Below are 22238 nucleotides of genomic sequence, written 5' to 3' on the forward strand. Positions count from 1 at the left end.
CTATAAGATAGTCAGTCTGAATTATTCTGTGATTCTTTGTGCTGCCTTTCCAGACTGACAAGCCGCAAAAAACCATCATGTTACACCACCCCAACAATCGCTGCTCAAAACAGATGGCAACCAATACCCACACTATGCCTGAGAGGTTTTGGACAAGGCTAGTGCTTGCTTTTAGCCCAGTGGGTCACATAGCTTTGCTCCATTGAGCTGCAACTGATGCACCTTTTTGGACACTGAGAAGTTGTTACTGTGGCTTCTTGAGCTGCGTCACAGTTATGAGACTCCATTCAGATCTGACACAAGTCTCAGTGACAACACTGAGAACATGGTGGGAAATCCCTGACATTGGAAGCTGACAACAAGGCCCTGTACAACTGTAACCCACTGAAAAGAGATATTGCTCTCAATGATAAAATGATGAATGTAGCGTTACTTTTATGCAGTGTTTCTGTGGCTTAAAACTGCAGTCAAAATCAGACTCTCTCTTTTCAACCTTTCTTAGTATTTCCAAAATAATATTGCATCCTTTTAATTGACAAATATCTACTTTCTAGGGTTTATTGTTTCTAAAATAAGGTTAATGTGTATTTTGACATATTCCTGAACTGTAACCCCATTGATGAAACATGCACTAAAGAAGGGCAAAAATCAAACACTTTACAAAAAAAAGTTACCACCACAGTCATGGATTCCATAATGGTTTCATTACCAAAGCCTTTGCAAGTAAGAAGTCTGCAGTGAAAAACACAGCTAAGTTTGAATAATAATTACAGAAAAGTTAATGAGGAGAGAGGAGAGAAAACCCAACTTGTCAAGGTGCCCCGAGGGATGGCTGCTCCCTGCGGGCTGGGGGCTCTCCCAGGTGGCCAGGGAAACCAGGGAGCAGCACAAGCCAGGGCACAGCCCCAGCCCTGGGAACTGGGCACTCCAGCCAAAGCCAGGATGGGATATGGGACTGCAAGTGGGCCTGGTGAACCGGGCCCATGGCTGGGGCAGGCAGGGCTGTGTGGAGCCTTGCTGCTGCATCACTGGGGCAGGAGCTGACAGTCAGCTGCAATGGGGTCCTGGTCTGTGAACAGGGTGGGGAGAGCCCAGTCAGAGCCAGTAAAGACTAGTAGTGCCCTCAGGGCCCTGATAAAAGCAACCCACATGGAGTGTATCCTTAGATCACCTACTTTTCAGGACATGAACCATTTCCTTCTCCTTTCTATATCCAGACTACTCAGTACTGCAACGATGACCACCTATAATGCTTCCATATAGCTAAGCCCTGAAGACAGGTGGCATTCAACCCTCACTTAATTGAAAGGGAGCTGAAAACATTCAGTATATCTCACATGTTTATAATGTAGACATATGATACTATTCCAATAGATGCATTTTCAAGATAAATCCATCTGCAACTGGCTATGCTATTAGCCAAAAATCCAACAACAAAAAAAAAAGTGAATTAATCAGAACCACATCAGCAGAGCATTTTTTATAGTTCTGTCTTAACCATTGATCTTGGCTCAGACACAGCAGGCTTGCAAAGAGCTTTGAAGGTGAGGAATGCCAAGTACTATTTTTATGAATAATGAATAAGCAATCAAAGAACTGAATTCGAGCAAAACTAGAAAAACAAGAATGAAAGTGAACAAGATGGTGACAGCAGGAAGTGAAATACAAAATGGTACACAAGAAGAGAGTATCTTATTAAGACAACTGCTTCACAAAGAGGAGAAAAAAATCCAGGGCTTCATTAGTTTTAATGGCTTGTGGTTTACACTCACCGTGTGTATCTCCTTTCATCTCCCTGTAACACTCTAGCCATGGCTTGTTAAAATATCCCCTCTAATAAACCCACTACAATCCACCAGTTCCCCTACATCTTCATTTTCTCAAAACACTGCAGGTTCTCCCTACATCATTGAACCCACTCCCTCATCGTTCCCAGCTCTTCCGTGTTCCCTGTGTTCACCTCCCCAACGCTCCTTACTCTTCTACCTGTTCATGGGCTGTCCCGCCATACATGGGGCTCCTTCCACATCCCCGGCTTTCCTGCCAGCTGCGCAGGCTGGGTGCGTGCCTCACCCACTGCAGAACGAGCTACGTGCTGCCCCGTGGGGCTGTGCTAGCTTACCGGCTAGCGGGCAGAGCAGGTAACAGCCACTTTTCAGAAACTGAAAGCCTTCCAGAACCACTGGGTGGTCTGGAGCCGACTAGGGTATGAAAAGAGCTCTCTGAAAAGATACAGCCATTGTGGAGAAGTCAAATTAATTCTTGGCATCCTTGTGGAAGAAATTGGGGACATTCAGAAAACTCCACAAAGAGGAAGATTGTGAGAAAACTTTTATGACCCTAAACTTATTTGGAAAAACGGACAAACCACACAGTATGAAGTCATCAGAAGCTGTTTATCCAAGGGGCCTAACAGGAACTCAAGGTTGAAATGGATAAACTGTTACATACTAGCAGACAACCCTCTCAGCTAAAACCACTTTGGCATCCAATTATTGCAAAGTGGCAAATCCGACACCAGTTTACAAAAGGGTCCCAGGGGAACCCAAGGAACTGTACAACCACATAGTGTAAAACTGATGTCTATTGATAAATCAATTGAAATTATAACAAAGAACAGAATCAGCAGGCACCTGCAGAAACACAGTATATTTGGGAAAAAGTCAACAGGGCTTTTTTAAAGGCAAATCCTTCTAAGACTACTGCAGTTCTTTGAGAGATTCACAAAAAATCAACAAGGCAAACCTGTCAGATACACTCAGATTTCCAAAAAGCCTTCAACAAAATCCTTCACCTAAGGCTCTGAAGGAAGCTAAGCAGCCAGAAGGAAAGTTCTTGCACGGATGATGAGCAGGTGGACCAAGGAGAAAGGTAGGAGTGAAATCTCCATCCACTGCAAGGACTGACATTAGCAGCAAAATTCTCTAAGAAATCTGAACTGCTAAACACATTTATAAGTTACGCCAAAAACACAGAAGTAACAAAGACAGCTGACAAGGGTAATAAAGGGCAACAGAGAACTAAAATGCAAAGAACTACAGAGGGATATTATAGTATACATGACTTGTCATTAAAATGACAGTTGAGATTTCATGTAGGTAACAAGTGATGCACAGGAGAAAACACAAATCCTATCCTAATAGATAAAATTATTACATCTGAGCTGATCTTCACCCACCCAAGAGCAGGATCTTGGTGTTATGCTAGAAATGTTGTGATGCTAGAAGTCTACATGGCTTCAAGGAGTTGCTGACCAAATTCAGGGAAGAGAAATAGAGATGTCTCCAGCTCAAAGCATTCATAAACTATAAATGACAGGAGACTGGAAGTGTATTGGGGGAACCTGTACTTACTTACCAACCTTTTTATCATTTTATTCTAGACATGTGTTTGAGATGTAGCTGGAGATAAGATATAGGGCAAAATGAACTGAAACTATTCAGTACAATTATTCTTGTGTAATTTTTCTACCTTTCCCTCAATAGGAAGATTTTATTGATCTCATTCTCTTTCTCCCTCCTGACAGTAATTTTCACGGTTTCTGTATGACCTTAACATTGAGGTCCTTTGCCCTTTCTGACGGATCTGGTTAAGGGGTTTAGAAGTTTAGTCAATAGATTATCAGTGTTTAAATAGTAATGATGTTCAGTTCTTTAGAGAAATTAAAATGAGCATTTTAACCTAGAAATGCAGACCCATAGAAAGCAATACTGTCCAGATGAAATGTATTTGAATACGATTACGATTTTTAGTCAAGCCTCAGACCAGCTTTCACTTTAAAAACACCTGCAGTACAATTTAGGAGCAAATATAAGTACTGGACACAATCTAACTATCAACTAATACCTACAGATCATAAAAGATTAAATAAAACTCTTCCCCTGACAAGCAGCTTTTGCTTGAAATAGTCCCATGGTATGGGCAGGTAAGATATTTCCAATTTGGAAAGAAGGAACTCCAGATGCACAAATTTGCCAACATGAAATCACACTTGTGAAAAAAATGAGGCAGAGAGAAATCTGACGAATGTCATGTTTACTAAATGTAAAGCAACTCCCAAGCAATCAATACACACACACACAATCATTCCAAATACATGCACAAATATAGAAGAGTTATTCTCATGGAAAACTTTCAGAATTTATTTTCTCTAAACCACCAGAAGCACTATTTTGTCAGCAGTAGCACTAACGGACAGGGCTCAGACAGTTTTACATCACCTCACCCTTCTCTGAAAGCACTGGAAGAATCACAACAAACAAAACCACTTGAACCTGGCATTTTCAATTATTGTTCACAACCTTCCTTAGAAGCAGCAACAGGATGACTTGAAATTGCACTAGACTCATCTGTTTCAGTTCTTCATTAACAGCTAGGGTATAAGATGGAGAGACATCCATATACAAGATGGAAAGACATCTTTGTTTTCTGTTTGTATAGCTTCTAAATACAACTCCTCCTGACCATCCAGCTGTAGTTTCCAGTACTACCATAGTGCAAAACAATAAAGGAGCTACAAGTAATGGGTGGCCTCTTTCTCCAGATCCTTCAAAGCCTGGTGAAAAGGGACAGGCACCACAGGTGCTGTATGGTAGGAACCTCTCCATATTGTAGCAAGAAAGAAGGGAAGAAGAGTCTAGTGGGTCCCACCGAGGATGGGACACCAGGCAGGAAGTCCTCAGCAGCCAGTGGCTTTGGCAAGCAGCAGTCCCTCTCTTGCTCCATAATGCTGCCTGCCATGTCTGGCAGACAAACCAACCACCCTCAGACTGTGAGCAGAGAGAAGACCTAGGCAACAGCCTCAGCTGCTCTTAAAGTGTCAGCCCTGTCAATATTTCTGCCCTTGTTCTGCTTGCTGCTTTCCCTAGCCTAACAATCAATGAAGTAAAAACAAGTTCAACCACTCCACTCCAAAAGTAGGAGAAGAAATGAAAAACAGCAGGCATGAATCTACACCCTTTAATCAGAAGCAGACTTGAATCTCTGTAGACCCATCTGCTCCATCCTTGCGTAAGCTTGCAGTTCACACGTTATAGCTGCACTCCCATTAGCACTACCAGTCTGCGTGTTTGCAAGTTCATGCTTTCCTGCTTCTCAGACAAAAGGTGTCCAAGAAGCAATCATTGTGCATTGGTGGACATGATGGATCTGAGAGGTAAGCGGTTTGTTACAATAAACCCCACACATACTAGTCTGTGCCTCTCCCCTGGTTTTATTTCTCTGCCCTCTTCCTTCTCGGGGTGTACACTATTCACTGTATAGCTGGAGGTGACCCACCTTTCTACCCTCGTGCTGCTACACTGGCAGCTCATTTGAAACCAAAACTGAAACAATTACTGTTGTCTCAGCTGCAAGGCTGCTCTGGATCTAGTATTTAGCACAGTTAAAGTGACAGAGCCTCAATTTCTTGGAGATATGCTACTGTACATTAAAGGAGATGTGTCTCCTTCAGTGTCGGGAAATGCACCGTGCCACCTGACAAGCTCTTACACCTCTGCCACTGGGAATTACAAAAGAACAGGACAGCAAAGAACCTTTTCAATGCCATATGACATGGATTAAAATTATTTTTCAGTAAGCCTTCTCAGGTGAAGCCCTAGAGGAGTGGAGAATGGTGTAGAACAGCAAGCAATTCTCCAACTTACTTTCCCACCACGCAGTATTCCCTGTCTCAGTTTTCAACCTCACCTTCTCCTTCCCTTTCTTTCTCCCACCACGTTAGTACAAAATTTGCATTTATAGCAGCAGGGCTACCACTCTTTTTCTGCAGCAGTGACACAGAGGCATGCAGGCACTGCTTTTCCAGAGCTGTTCCACCTGTGGGACTTGAAGCAGCTCCACTACTCTTTTGATGCATAGCCTGATCTAGCACAGTCAGTTGCCATCACTACAACCAGTCCTGCCAGCTCCAGCTTTCTCAGGCCAACTGTCTCTTGCTATGGTTCAGCCTACTTGCATTAGCACCTGGTAAGGAATGGCCCATATGAAAGCAACATCATTTCTCTCTTCCCTCCCAGAAAAAAAATGAGGTAATTACCACAGCACAGTGCCTCAGTGCTGCTGGATCTTCCTACTTCCTCATGGCTTGGATGGATCCAGCTTTTCAGGGAAACTGAAATTAAGTGGTAGCCAAGGAAAACCTTCTCCATTCAGCACAGCTTTAGGAGGAGCTACTGACTGCATGCAGGGGACAGTCTAATGCTACAGAGATATGTCAGCCTTCACAGTTGCAAAGTGTTTCTGTCATTTCCCTTCCAAAATAATCACCAGGTTGGAGACAGGCAGGTGAACAGATGTATTGAATATAGTATATTCCAATTCTGGTTCTTTTAACATACAGCACCATCTTCTATTAGATGCGAGACAGCAAGATCTCATTTAAGCATATTTCCATCTGTAAGACAGGAAATCTATTGATGACTAACAAACTCTGCTTGATTTCTGGCCTCTCATCCCTGATCTTCAAAGAAGGCCTAGAAACCATTTGCAAATGCTGAATCTGGGAACAGAAAATCATAATCATACCAGAGATTAGAAGTTATGGACTCATTAATTTTAATGGCATACTTATAATTCCTCACTACTCCCATAAAACACTTACTCCAGGTGATAATTACCTCTTTTTTTCCCCCCTTCTCTGTTCCTTTACACCTAACAAACATATCACATCTTCCTTTGCTTCCACTCTACTCAGCAGTTCACCTTTTACCTCAGATGCCCAACTCATTAATATAATTGAAGTTAAACTCAGAGAAACTGTTCTCAAGCTGCATTTACTTCAGAAAAATCCTACTTCTCTCAGAAAGGAAGAGGAATCCCAGTTCCTAATAGCTGCATTCTTTTTCTGACTATATCAAATTGGTTTAACATAAAGATTACCTCCCCCCGTAAAGCTAAACCATACGGCTTAGACCACAAAGACCAAAGAGAAGAGAAAACCCAGCTAACCAAAGATTCATTCATTTTACTGCAAGTGACAACAGCTTTGAAGTAGAAGACAGCAATTATTGCTTTGCAGATGACTCCCCTAGAGCTAAAGGCACTACCAGAATTTTATTTAATTGCCATGTTAGACTTTTCATAATACATACCACAGTAGGCCTGATGACTTGAATCCTTTAGCTCTTTCAGGAATATTTTCTACAAAATACTTGAGTTACAGATGTTGACAGTCCTTCACAAAAGTATTTTCATTTCTTGTAAGGGTTCAGAATAGCTTTTACTTACTGAAAATGCAGAAGGTGACATCATCGCTAACAGGAGCAGAAGGAACAAGTTCTTCATTTCTGCCTGCAGGAACAGAAAGATTATTGATCAGAACTGCTCGCTGCTTTGCCACTTGTATGGCAGAAAAGCTGAGATACCACACAGTAAAAATGGAGGTGGAACTAAAAGAAAGGTAAGAGAAGAAAAACAGCTTTATCACTACACTCCCTGGTTAGATGAAGGCAACTGCAAAGACTGAAATTACCCTGCATAGAGAGCCAGGATGTAATTACGGAGTGCAAATATTTCCCTGAACTTTCCTCTGGTATTACAAGAACACCATCCCCAGGCACAGTGAAAGATGCATGCTCTTGCATGTCTGCCCTCCCACCCTTTTACACATACACATGATAAAATACTTTGAGATTGCAGTGTTTTCAACCAACCCAAGGTACAAATTTCACAGTTGATGATTCTGTACTCTATATTCAATCTGTGTGGCTTGGTGAAGCCTTATGTCTGTCTGTGTGATCTTGCTTGTTTAAAATGCTACGGTTCATCACAGATAGCTATAGCTGGATTCAACCACCAGTAGTTATATCCCTTTTGCAGAGCTAGAAAGATCAGGCCACACAGACTGGTATGGCAGCATACAGCAGGACACAACAGTTCCTAAAAATCAGGGCATTATGCATACTTGGGACCACAATAGTTCACTGGTGCATTGCCTGTTGCTACTTTATCCTTTCTCTTTTGAGTTGCAGCAACCAAGCCCACACCAACCACTGCTCACCCATATTTACAGCTGTGACCATGGCCACTTCAGCCACTACAGACTGCCTGTTTCTCATGGCCATTTTCCCGTGACTATTGAGCCAAGAAAGAGATGGATTCCTAGCATAGTTTTATCTAGTCTAAGCTTCTTACTAACTTGGGAAAGGAAAAGGAAATGAAAAAGATGGAGAAATCTTCCTTTCGCAGTGCATAAAAGCATCAAGGAAGAAATGTTTATTTCATCAATCATTGTAACAACACCTGTTTTAATATTAAAACTTCATATATAGAGATCTTGTAGCCTGGCCTATAAAACACAAACAAAATATAGAATGTATATCACCATTAACAACGGTAATATTGATATAAGATCATTGTTGCCTGAGAACATCAAATCAGAAACAAAGTATACCCAAAATGAAACATGCCTGATCTAGCATTTGCATATTTCAGGTTATGTTATGATGGGCAACCATTTTCGCATAGTGCTAGGCTTCACTGAACCACAGCTTATTGCAGCTCTTTAAGTCCATATATACCACGGATTTTGACACTCCCAACATTCATAGTGCTGGGAATAAAAAGCTTGTTCTTTAATGTTTTTCCTTTCAGATGTAAAAACTACTAAATACCAAAAATCCAGGTATACCAAATTCTGTGTGCAAAACAGCAATGAACAGGGAAAATGTAACTGGGAAATAAGCACTGATAAGCTTCTCTCTATAGATAATGAGTGCCAATCACATGATTCATAAGAAAATGAAGTTATAGGAGATTTTTATATGAAGAGACTTTAATTGATTTTGCATTAGTTCTTAAGAAACTGTGGGAAGACTATGGACGCTCTATCACCCCCACACGCTGCTACTATTATTCTCAATCAAGTCAAGGAAGAAACAACCTGGAGATGCTCTCCACAAGACATCAAGTATACTCTCTATGCTGTAGAGGCCAAAAGCCAAAACATAGGCTAGATCTGTGTCACAGCCCTATCCAACTGCCAAATTCTTTCAGAGGGGAAGGACAGCCAGGAGAGACCCTTTTGCTACAAGGTCCATAAATGCAAACAGCAAAGCTTTCCTGAAGCAGCTTATAACATCTTTGCACCACTAGCAAGGGGCACTGTGAGAACATCATCTTCCTTGAGTGGTGTTGCTGTCAGAGGTGAACCTTTGCAATTGATCAGCTTCTCTTCCTACTGCCCAGAGAAAAAGACTCTCTCTTCCCCAGCATCCCTCTCTCACATCTTCCACTCTAGGCACCTCTCAGGTTCACGGAGATGGCTGTGGAAATTACATCCCTTGCTCTGCTGCTAATGGAATGCCTGCTCAACTCCTCCTGGCATCTGAGCCAAAAGGCAGACAGGGACCTGGGCCCAGACCACATGAGACTCCTGGAGAAGAGGCTAGAGAAGCAGCTCACCAGGGCTAGCAGTGCTTCCACTCCCCAAGTAGTTAGTATCTCGGAGGTTTTCAGCCAAATCAGATATAAAGATTCTCTAAGGAGACAACTAGAGACAGTACCGATGTTTGGGACAATCTCCTGCATCAAAACAGCAAGAGGTTACAGCTTTGGTCCTTGCCTGCATTTTTTGTGCCACTGCACTTGCATGGGAATTGCTGTCACATGTCCCAGATTTAGCATTTAGAAGTTTAGACCACCCAGCCCTATTGAACTAATCAACAGCCTCCAGGAAAGATGGCCAGAAGGAAGAACAGGGTCTTCTGTATTCTTTTATTTCTGCCACTGCAAAACGAATCTTGCGACTGATTCTCTGAGCTTCAACAAACTTGTTATTTTAAAAGCTTCCTCGGATGTAGTATTGAGCGTTGATCCCTTCTGCCTTTCTTTCAACCACAAACAATACAAATGAGACTGGGGAACCTGTCTGAAACTTTCGAAAAAAAGTCATGTTCTGTTTCCAGATTTAACAGCTCTTTCACTCCTGGTGGAACCTGGGATACAGCAGTGTACGTTTGTTCTGCTTGTTTGCCATTCTTCTCACTGAGGGCTGAGTATGTGGGGAAAGGAATGACAAGGACACTGTTCAACAGTTCTTTCGCTTGTAACAACAGCAGCTGCTGCACCCTGTGCCTCCTGCCGTTCTTCAATCCTCTTCAACCCTCCCCAGCTCCCTTTTCCCACTCTGTGCTACAGCAGCATCACCACCCCCACCCAGAAAGAGCAGCAAGGCCTGAGGGGAAATGGTGACTTTATGCTCACGATACAGAACAGCTGCTGGAAAGCTCACATGGAGGAATTCCTGCCATAGTGCTAAAATATGAAGTTATCTCAGTGAGAGGGACTGTAAGAATCAGTTCATAATAAGCAAGGAATGACCAGAACTAGAGGTATGCCCAGCTGAAACCTCCATTCCATACACCAGAAGAGATTCAGATTGTCTAGCCAACCACATCTGGCATTAGCTGCTCAGGTTAGATGACCAGAAGGGCTGAGGTGGTGGCTGGTTCCAGCCATCTGTAAGCTTGTTCAAAAGGAGTCAGTCCAGACCTGGACTATGAAGCTGTGTTCTCTAAGAGACACTGACTCAAGCTCCTCTGAACACTGGAGGAGTCCAAACTTGAATCTGACTTTACAAGCTCAGGACCCTTATTTCTATTCCAAACCAGTATGGATCAAATCGTAGTTTGTGGAAATTTCAGAAACTTCTGAAAGGATGTCCTGGTGCCCTTTCTGAGCTGTCTCCACAGCACCTGCTTCTTCCTGGCACTGTCGACAGGAGGGTCAGAGGGCCACAAAGGAGATGGATGGAATTTCATAACTCTGGACAGAACACAAGAACTCCAGCACAACTGGAAACTGGGATAAGCATCCTTATTTCAGGGCTTAACAGAGAACCCACAAGAATTTGAATTGCCACAAGAAGCTCTTGCCTTAACAAATAGAAGGTCTAGAAGACAGATGGGCAGTCTTGGAGATTTCTCTATAGTGAAGCCAACAGTGAACTGCTGTAAAAATATTTTATTTAGTTACAAACTCTTATCCCAGGCCTGGCAGGCTTAGCAAGATCAGTCAAATCTTCATTAAAACCAGAAGTATGCTTTAGAATCAAGGATAGTTTTCGTGACTCCTATATTTACTTTGTGTGTGCAAATTCTGCCTTCCAATGCACAAACAAGGTTCAAGATTGCTTACTTAAACTTGGCCTCTTTTCCAAATAACCTCTCAATATCCATGTTCCTAGGTAAACAAGACCTACACCCCCTGTGTGTGTGTGTATATATATATATATATGTAAAAGTAACTTTAAATCGGCTGGCTAATATCTGGGTTTCAAAAGCAATAAAGTTAACTTTTGTTTGAGGGAAAAGATGATTAGTTTTTTCTTTCCAACAGGAGGGAATCCAAACTTGAAAGAGATGTTACAAATAACTAAGCCTTGCTTAAACAAGAGTTTAAGCTGTTTAGACACTACAGAACCAGATCACAACATCAGAATAAAACAGGTTTCATGCGTTCTACTGCTCACAGATTTATTCGTCTGGGGTTTTCTCTATTCTTTTTGAAAATAATTGGACAGCCAGTGCTATGTGGTTCTTCTCTGTTTAGCGCTTAAGACAGACTAGTCTTCTTTTTCCTGTGAACCACATTTCTAGATCATCCTTTGGCCAAAGACACGTACCACATACGTGGGTCAGGGACTGGTTCATAGGTTAGAAGATAAAAAGACCCCTTCAGGCTTCCCACTTCTCTATTCCCAGATAAGATTTAGTTGGACATGCAGGTAAGTGGCAAAGCCAGCCAGCAATATTAGCTTCAGCAGGCCCTTACAGTTCATTTTGTCTCCCAGCTGGGGATTTGAATTACCCAGTGTGGATCTATTCCCATCTGAGGTAGCTCTGACACAGAAGCTGCCTTTTCACAGCTTGTGAACCACAGGTTGGCCACCCTGGCAATGAATATTTGCCTGCTGCAATATAGAGAGAAATTGCTTATTGTAAAGTTTAGCACATCCAGCACTAAAGCAGAAGTTGCCACTGTGATCCTGCTACTTGTACCTTTTCAGAATTTCCTTTCCTCCACTCCCAGCTCCACCTCCCTTTAATGTCTCACTCAATTGTTATTTTTTTTAGACGTTTGGTTGAAGGAGGTGGGAGGTCAGAAAGGATGATGATATGTTGCCCAGTTATCCACCGGCATAAACTTTTTTAACCACTGACTCAGAGCAAAGTCTTTTAGCTTTTAGCAACTACACCTTTAGGCAAAGGATACCATATTCAAGATACTTCTTAATATGCATGTTTTCTTCCCCAACTATAGTAAACCATCTTTTGTTTGACATTTTTCCAAAGAAAATCCTGGGCCTGATGTCCCTTGGGCTAGGGCAGGTAAGCCAATTAATGTGCATGTGCCTGTTGAACTGGAAGGATGCTGAATCTCCTTTCCCTTGACCACATGATAAGCCACATTCATAAAGAGCTGTTTATATACAAAGGAAGGGATAAATATTTATAAGCATGTGTTTAAATACAAGAATGGTTGAAAAGACTCAGTGGGAAAGGAGAGAGAAGAAAGAAAAACAAGACACAAGTTGTCCAAGTAAGTTTTACAGAGATATCTTTACCATTGGTATGCAGATTTATTAATTCACTCTAAATACATGCTAGGAGTTGAAGATGCTGAAACAAACTTTCAGTTAGAGTAACTTTAAAATTCACCTTATCAAATGAAAACAAGTTACAAAAGCTTACTAAAGAGCACAGCAGCAGAGCACTAGCCGGCTGGAGAACTGAGTAGCGGTAACATACAAGGATCTTCTAGAATGCTCCATCAACAGGCTTTCATCTCAGCCTTCAGCCTGATTCCTAACAGGCACATGAACCTGCACCAGGCCATCACTTACTGTGGCTGACTCAGACTGACAGTGTTTTTACAGAGGATTTCTACAGCAATGCCAAGTTCAGCAACACCCAGGGAAGCTACAGCAGCCTCTGTCATATAGTTTTAATCTAAATACCAAAAATCACACAAAAGTGCAGCTGAAACATCATCAGGTGCAAGAGCAGACTGTGAAACATACAGAAGTTCTAGCAAGGCTTTGTGCCGTCTCCTACTGAGGGGTGGGGAAGAGGCAGACCTTCTTTCCCACTCTCCAAAATTCACAGTGAAGTATCGAAGGTTTAGGTCAGTGAAGCAGGACGTTCCAAGTAAATGGGGTCACTATGCCAGGCCTTTACAGGAGCTAATACAGTATTCCACGAGGACAATTTTCTGTCCACCTAGTAATACCAACTGAGATTCACTTTTCTGCAACCAGCCTTCCACTATTAGGTTTGCAGCTGGAGAGTTATTATAAGGAGTAAAGACAGGATTCTGCCTTCTATTTTGGTAGTCTCGCTGTGCTTAGCTGTTAATTAAATCTGGGAGCACGTGGGGATAACGACAAGTGCACACAAACTTATTTAGATAATTAACATTGCAACAAGAAGCCGCACACTGCCTATAGAAAATACATGACAAGGATATAACATCCCAAACACTAACATAATTGAAGAGGAATGGCTAACAACCCTTTACATCTACTACTATCCTGTCACAGCTCAAGCTTCACTTACATGAGTTATTTAGCCCGAGCTGAAATATTACCCAACACTGAACACTGCTGCTGTTTACAAACATGTTAGCCAGCTGAGACTAATCCCTTCCAATTAAAATTTTGGAGAATCTTTAGGACAATAAATCATTTCCATGCTGGAAAATTACTTCCAATTTTATTTAACTTCATTCCATCCTAAATATAAATATGGCAATCTTCTGCTCTGTGCAAGGGGTTAAAAAAATAAAAATAAAAAATGAGCATTATCTCAAAAGGAAATTATTTTCTGCCTCTGCAAGATCTACGTCTCTCTTCACTGACAGGACGTTAGCACCACGTTCAACAGCATGCTTGTGGTATATATAGGAAACACCCGTGTTACCTTTAATTAAATTTGCTTGTGCACTAATAACACAGACAGGAAAACATGAGTATTTACCCTGAGCCTCATGTGGGTTTTGATTGCTGCTGTCTCTACATTGTTTCTGGAACTTAAGATAGCTTTAAAACAAACAAACAGTAACTCAGTTTTAACTATATATATATATGTCTGTAAACATGCCAAGCATGCCACACTTGTATGGTTACACCTCTTCCCTAAGGAATCACCCTTACTGACTGTCATGTAGGTTTGCAGGTAGGTATCATGAAGGCACGCAGACATACCTTCAGTGGTATGAAGCAGGAATTCCCTGAGAGAAGTCAGTGGGCTTACTTACGTTACAAGGGAAAGACGACCAACGTGAGGAGAACTAAAAGAAATTAAAAGTGTGTGTATGTCTGTGTGCATGTGTGTGTGTGAAGTAACAACCCAACCCCGTAACTTTTGACTATCAAATTTAAGAGGCAGAATGTGTGCTAAGTGGAACTAGGGCTGCAGTCTCTAAAGATACAGCCCTAGCACCTTTCATCTGTCGCTACAAATTAACTTCTCAAAAAATGATCTTAGGAGGGTGTGATCACAATGCAGTGCCTGGAGAGATCTCAAAGGAAGCACATGCTCATCTGTGTGATCACAGCAAAATGACAAGAGTGTGATCTAAAAATAAATTAGTTCTTTGCTCTGAAGCTGGTTTCTCCCACAGATGCCCAAACCTGAGCTTCCAATTACTGCTTTAAGGGCTAGGCAGAGAAATAAGCAATTTGTGGATGGTACTTGTTTTCTGCACATCATGTCTGCATGTCAAGAAGGGGAGCTTGTTACCACATGAGAAAGCATAAACAAGTGGTTTGTTCAATATGAGTAAATACCCACTCAAATCCTTTTATATGAAAGTCCCTTCTCAAACATCTAAACCTCATTATTATTCATTGTCCAAGACAAGATGGGACTATAACAAATCACATTTCAGATCCAAGAGTGTTAAAAAATGAGACAGCGAAACTGTATCCAGCAGAGTATCATTTCCAGTGAAGTAAGTTCTTCTGACAAGTCCATCGTATCATGGACATAGCTGCAAATCACTGTACTGGATCAGAGCAATCATCCATCACTGTCTAGGCTTAGTAGCTATGCTAGGTACACTGAGCGGTTTATCATCAGTTTTGTATAATCCTTCCCACAGACCTAACAGCAAAGCAACTTATTTTCTCCAGAGTTTACTGAGCATCAATATACGACTAGAACATACGCCCCTTCACTTAGCTAATGGTGAGCCTATAACATGAATTGTGAGAACTACTGTAATTGCATCCTATGTATTCTAGGTGCTGCTCTTATACAAAACAGCAGCCCTCATCCTCTTATAAAAAAGCTATCTGTTTGCTGTGTATTGGTAAGTCACAAGGTACATACATCAACTAATAAAACGGTTAGCATTTTATTAACATTTAAAGGTTCCCTCTGAACAAAGAGAAAGCCTTCTGGCAGCCCAAGCCGTACCTGTTCTGAGGCACAGAACAGAATTCCACCATATTTACACCGCACTTCAGAAGACGAGGCCCTCAATCAAGATGAGAGGCTCTGTCCCCGAGCTTCTTTATTTTAACAGAACATCTGTGTTACTTTAGAACAATATATTGCTCTTTTAACTCAAATTCAAGTACTACCAAGAAAACCAGTAGCAATAACATAACTCCTTTCCTGTTTCCTAAACCCTTTCACAAATTAGGGCATTGCCATTCACAGAGACCCCAACTGAATCTTGGTGCCTAATTTGTGAGGCAAATAATCCCTGAAGCAACTAGATTAGATGAGCTCTACCAGCGTTCTCTTTTACCAAGCTGGTAAATAGCTGGATCTGAGAAAGAGCTCATCCCCAAAACAAAGATACACGATCTGTACCAGAAGTTACTACACAACATCAGCAACATTTGAGATCATCCATTCTCTAACTTCTCTATAGCATAATCATTGCTACTTTCCCTTAAAAATAAGACAATTTAGTTTTATACTTAGTATTTTTAATATATATACATAGAGAGACTAGAAAACAAAAACCTACATCCTTGCTTGAAAAACACCTCAAATCATTCATCACACAGCTCTTCTCAAATGCTACACCCAGAGTGGACTGTTTACTAGTGAACAGATTTGGAATATGCAAATGCTACAAAGAAACTATCCCAACTCCAGCACTTCTGTGAAGCCATCAAGCATTAACACTCACAAAGCACAATATTTTAAAAACAAAAACCTCTGAGGTGTCAGGATGTTCCACAGTGTGCGAGAACCTGAAAATATGCTTGAAAAAGAAGTCTTAACTGTCTCACACCGGACAGAAAAATATGCTGAAAGCAAAACTTCCAGAGACAGCAAGTTTGCTTTGTTTTATATTTTTTGCATTTCATTAATCATCCCATTTACCAACATGAACAAATATTAGTTTAAGCCAGTGCCATGCCAAAGGTACATGGTCCTATCTAACTTTGTTGTACATCACAAACATCTCCCTTTGCTCCCTCTAACAGCAGAGCATTTGTCCTAAAATTCCAGAATGAGGTTTTCCAACACACACAGCTGCTTAGCACATTGGCTCATCAACATGCTGCACCTCAGAAAGAATGGGTTTTCATGGCTGCTCTATCTACAGACTGGGAAATGCTCTGGCATTGCAGGGGGTGGTATATCTCTAAGAAGCCAGGAGGAAAACATGCAAGTTGCAAGCCAACTTTTACAGAGAAGCTGTTGAAGGGCCCTCATCAGTACACTGCAGAAGGGATAAAACTAACTGAAAGTGATGCGAAGACATTTTCAAAAGTAATAAGCAAAGGTATTTACAAACCCTCTTTAGAGTCTCTACAGAGAGAGCTAAAGAAACACACCACCTCCCTCAGCTCCTGTGCTAACAGCAGTTATTCCTAGTCCTAGGAACTCTATTAAAAAATGTTACCTTCATCAAAGCTTTGAAACTCAGGTTTTAAATCAAGTGCTCTTCTATCTCCACGTGACCACAACAAGGAACGCCAGGGCATCAGAAAAATCTGCTCGGAAACATTGCTACTAGCCCACTACCATCTCCATGCCAGGACAGGTCCCTGACACTGCCTTCCTGGCCTGTCTCACGCATTGGACTTCCTCAGGGATGAGAGGTCCAGTCCTGCAAACCAACCCTTTCACAAACACATCTGTTGACACTAACAGCATCGTTTGGCCGGGCCTCCCAGATGGATGCTCACACACCTGAAAGCAATGGGAGACTGATCAGGAGACAGTCCCTCCCCTTAGCACCTGCTAGCACATGAACAGAAGCAGCTGAGCACTCCAGGGGTGACAGTGACTACAAGAGTCTTAGCACCTGGACAGGCTCTTATTCCTACCAGCAAAAATAATGTTTCTCCAGTCAATCTCTCTGCTAACATTTGTCTTGTTTCCGCATTCTTTCTGGCAGAGCAGGTATGTCTGACTCAAGTGGGCTCGTCCAGCGTCCTATGAAACTGGTACCTTCTGCTCCCCTGCTCCCCCCAAACACAACATCAGAAACAGCAGTTTTACTATATTAAGTCTCAGTGTAATTCACTGCAGGTGAAAGGGATTAATGTTCACCAAATACATAGAGTGGCTTCTTCCCTCCCACCTAGGAAATAAAATTATGCAGTCATAAGGACTCTGGTCTCTCCTCTCCCCTGTACTCTTTTAACTGAAAGAAAAAAAGGTGGGAAATAAAAAACAGTTAAAAAAGCACAAACAGCACTGTAAAGACTAATAGAAAATAGATATCCAGGCAGAGGGATCAGGAGACAACCCAGAACACAAAACCAACTCTTACCTTCTGTGTGTACCTGTGAAAGGTGAATGCAAAAGATTACACTTACACCACTCTGCAGCCAAGCCCCCAAACTCACTTTCCAACAGTGGCTATTAAGCTCTCTGCTCTCCAGCTTCTATTTGGTTACTGATCCTTACTGCACAGGAAAAGGAGAGTTGTATTTCATTTAACCCCTTCAGCCTCTAAGTTTCTTCACAGGAGTTTTTGCTTTTGGTTGGGAAAGTCAGTTGTAGGCATGCATGCGTGTGTGCATGCTTTGGAATTGTTTCTAGCTCCTGTAGCCTGTGTGTAAGCATACACATTAACTTTAAATTGTGCCTTAAGTTATTGCAGGGGTGGGGCCCTTTGTAACTATTTTATTTTAGCTGTGGGCAGCACATTAGAAGACAGTTACAGATCCCCTCTGTATTCATTTTCAGTAAGTTCCTGTCATGCAGAATTGAACTCTATAACTCAGGATCCTAAGTTACAAAGCAGGTATGTTTACTGCAGCACCGGGTGCAAGGGGGATCGCTCCTCGTAACTTGCACACCTAGTTGTACTCACAATACATACTTATACAGTGAAGTGGGTTAGTTCTGCCCAAAGTCTACACCTACTAACTAATTATTGGTTAGTTGCTTTCTCACTTCAATTTAAATGTACAGTTCATTTTAAATTTACTGGGCATGCTCCCCGAGCCGGGGATTCACTCTTTTCGGGGCCGGGGGGGGGGCATTTGAGTAGAAGGTCGTGATCTCCCACTACCACAATTATTTTATCCTAGTGTCCTTGAGCCTTATCACTGCAGTAGTTTTTCTTTTAGCAATTAGTACATCCTTGTCAGAAGGCTACTGATGTACATTCTTGTGGAGCTCACCTACATCTGTACTAACGGTCCCTTGTGAAGTGCTGAGTGGGCCGAGCTCCAGACCTTTTCTTGCAGCCAGTGAGGCTCCTGCCTGCCTGTTGATGGTTCCTGTTATCTATGCAACTCCTGCCTGTAGAGTTTTACGGTTTTCACTACATTTTCTTGCATCACACACCTCCTCTGCCTCTTCTGGGTGGCACCGGGGATGGGGTGGGGGGGGCGTTCTGCTCAGCCCATGGCGGCTCCTCTGCCGCTCCTTCCCGCTCATGCTTCTCCTCTGCGCCAGCACAAGTCCCTGCTGTGGGCTGCGGCCCCTCAGGATGAACAGGCCTCCTCTCTGGGGGCTGCAGGGCAATCCCATGCCTGCAGCTCCCTCCTTCCCTGCCCTCTGTGCTCCCAGGGCCCTTCCTCACATTTCATTCCCTCACATCTCGTTGTCTTAGCGGTGTTTCACCCTCCCTTAACAAGGTTTTCCTCAGGGTGCCGCGGCCGAGGGGCTGGGCCAGGCCTCACTCACAGGGACCCCTCGCATCATTCTGAACCGTAAATATATAAATAAATAAATAAATAAATAAATAAAATAATAATTAACATTTACTTTAAACCTAAAACTCAGATCACAGTTCATGGATATGCTTTTGACCAAAGAAAGTTTGAACTTAAATACAATTCACAGCTAGATCTGGCCCTAGGCAGAGTTAATGAGATCCCTAAGGTCTGAAAATACCACTGCTTTGGATACAGATCTGAATTTAACCAAAGACAATGGCAGCTCAGGTTTCTCTATTTTTTCCTCTAAAAAATGCCATGCAACTCAGAAACCCTCTGAAAAATCCCACAAAGGAACGATTCAGGAACAGAAAACTGTTAAGGGAAAAGGAATCTAGCTGGATGCATTACAAGGAAAAATTTCTGCTCTTAATCATGTGGATACGAGAAATTGTTGTGTAACAACTTATGTGTTGCTGTTACTGTTTTATCTTGAAAACAGACAATCACCACCCCCCTTGATTTTGTCCTCTGCTTAGTATAAAACAAATAAATACTGAAATACAGAGACCACTGATCTATATAAATAGGTTCTGGTCCAACAATTATAACAGCTACCAGCATTTCAACCCTATTACAACTGAGATCTCCAAGATTATGAGAATACCTTTAAAGTCTTAAGTTTGGGTTTGTCTTTTTATTTGCCTTCCAATTTTAGAATCCTTTTTCATCAGTAGTTCATTTGAAACCATAAGAAATAGAAACTTGCTTTCAAAAGAGAAGATGAAGCTTCTACTTTCAGGTAACTCCACGTGTTGGATCTTCCAAGGAAGACATCAAGATGCGCAATGAAATCTCCAGAACTGGTATCACTACTCTCTGCTTAACCACACTACTGCTTTAGAGGATAAAAAGAAACTACCCTTGGCAACTGTTGACAAGCCTAAACACACAGAGCTCCAAATGGAAAGGAGAGTTTCTAGCAGCCTCATAAATGCACCAGGTGACACAGAAGTAGTTTTATTCTAGGGCTACAGCTCTTTTTCATCAATCTTTGCTGATCGATCCCTGTCTGGCAACTAGCCACGGAAGTTATACAGTACTCAAATCCTACCATTACACATCCCACAGGGGACAGAGCTCAAATAAAAGTCACATCTCTTCCACATGCAAAAGCAATCCTGTACTTTTGTGCCCAGGCTAACTCTGCCACAACAAACAAGGATAAACCCTAACAGGGAAACCAACACAAAATGGCAACACCTCCACCAAGAAGCAGGAAAACCCCAAAAGGTTGAAAGAGTCAACACACCCCAGAAGAATGTCTAATAGTGGTGCTGACTTATGGCTACCTATGTTCCCCTTGTCAGGAGAGACAAAAATTGGACATTGTTAATGCCTAATTAAGAATATAGAAATTACTGTCTTACCTTTTAAATGGAAATTTTCCTTTAAGAAAATAAATCCCGGCCTTCAGCCAAGCTGCAGGCCTTCCACTTCAATCAGAAAGGAGTTACATCAGAGCGTGCTTTTTCTTTATCCACCCACACTTCAGCTGGCCACTGGCTACTGCCATCCTGCCAGCTGCCACATTATACCCTAAGCCTCACAATATTTGATCAAACCAAAACCTGAGCCCTTCACCTTATATGAATAAACCACATTTTCAGATCAGTTTAAAACTTCTAGCCTGTATCATCAGGAAAAAAAGGCTTGAAATCCAATCCCAAAAGTTCAAAACCTAGTAGACAAAAACCCCACCACTCCGTATGAATTTATAAATACCTGATTTTAAAGATTTCTTCTCACAGCAGCAGGATCCTCAGTGAATTTTTTTTTGGAAATACTGAGCTTAATAATGTTCTTGTGGTTCTTGTGTACTTGTTGATAGTTAAAACTACAAGGGAGTACAGAGATGGGGAAAATGTGACTGCTCATATTGGAATCAAGCCAGGATACATCCAAAAACAGCTGTGCCTACTTCATTAAAGCAGTACTGTGTAAACACATCTGGATTCATTTTTAACCCCATAAAGACTTAATAGACAACCTCCTGAGACGCTGAAATAAAACAAGAATTGACCAGACTTTTACCACAACTAAGCAACATGAAACATTGATGAAACTCCTTTTATTAACAAAAGGAAAGAAAAATCTGCTCATTCTTCCTGGTTCCAGCAGAGACATGACAAAATCAGAACCTATTAGTGTGGGATTTGAACTTGAGGCCAGTCCTTACCAGGAAAAAGGCAATGCAAATATGAAGTAAACCTTTGCGCTGTAGTTCCACAGAAAGTTTTGTGTGTGTACCTTTCCTCTGGGAGAAAGGACATGATTCCTGTGTTGAAATTGTTTTCAACACCTACCATTTAGTGAAAGTTAATATACTGATTCAAGACCATTCTTGTTTCTGGATAAGACACACACTATGGAGTGAACACAGTCAGGACCACAGGCATTTACCTCTTGCCACTAGCTCCATCCAGCATCTGGGTGTCACAGATGTGATGTATCAAGAAGAAAGAGTCAAGATTTCTTCTCATACTTCTCATACTATGCATGAGAATGCATGGTAAATGGATACTGCTGAACAAGATACCCCTTCTAATCCCATCAGTGAAGTGCTTTTGGCAGGAAGCAACTTCTACAGGAGCTGTGATACACGGACTTCAACAGTTATATGGCCAGAGGTCAGTAGCAAGACTTCTGCTTTCTCTTTTGTTATACTCCAGAAGTACCTTTCATGGAGACAAACCACCCGGTTTCCTTACTGTCAGGGGCTGCTTTCAAGGTCTATCTAAAGATTTGCATGCTTTACTGGACCCAGCTCCAGTCTAACTACTTATGGCTGTCAAACACTTTAAGCATTGTGGTGGGTTGCCCCTGACTGGTCGCCAGATGCCCACCACACTCCTTGTCCTCAACAGGACAGGGGAAGAAAATATGATGGAAAAGCTCATCAGTCGCAATAAAGACAGGGAGATCACTCAGGGGGAATTAATTAGTGAGAAATAAGAACGAAACTAAATCCACTTTCTCCCCACCCTTCCTTCTTTCCAGGGGGGAAATTTACTCCTAACTCTTCTACTTCCTCTCCCCCCACCTCAAACAGCATCCAAGAAATTCAGACAAGACTCACAAAACCTCCAGAAGA

General features: G+C 42.0%; 1 protein-coding gene across 4 annotated transcripts in view; it reads right to left on the reverse strand.

Moving 5' to 3' along the window:
* The window catches only part of PAPLN (papilin, proteoglycan like sulfated glycoprotein), a 55213-nt gene extending 34228 nt beyond the window's left edge, over positions 1-20985 (reverse strand). For 2 of the 4 annotated variants that reach the window (XM_037396043.1, XM_037396041.1), the window contains exons 1-2: positions 17746-17891; positions 7228-7290 (exon numbers count right to left, since the gene is read on the reverse strand). In XM_037396043.1, coding sequence (XP_037251940.1) covers positions 7228-7284 — 57 coding nt within the window. In that variant the 5' untranslated portion in view covers positions 7285-7290; positions 17746-17891. Of the gene's footprint in view, positions 1-7227; positions 7291-17745; positions 17892-20869 lie in introns of those variants that run through there. The other 2 variants (XM_037396042.1, XM_037396044.1) reach the window with 2 other exon arrangements.
* Positions 20986-22238: the final 1253 nt, after the last annotated feature.

The sequence above is a fragment of the Falco rusticolus genome, chromosome 7 (genome assembly GCF_015220075.1).
Source record: "Falco rusticolus isolate bFalRus1 chromosome 7, bFalRus1.pri, whole genome shotgun sequence".
Taxonomy (NCBI): Eukaryota; Metazoa; Chordata; class Aves; order Falconiformes; family Falconidae; genus Falco; species Falco rusticolus.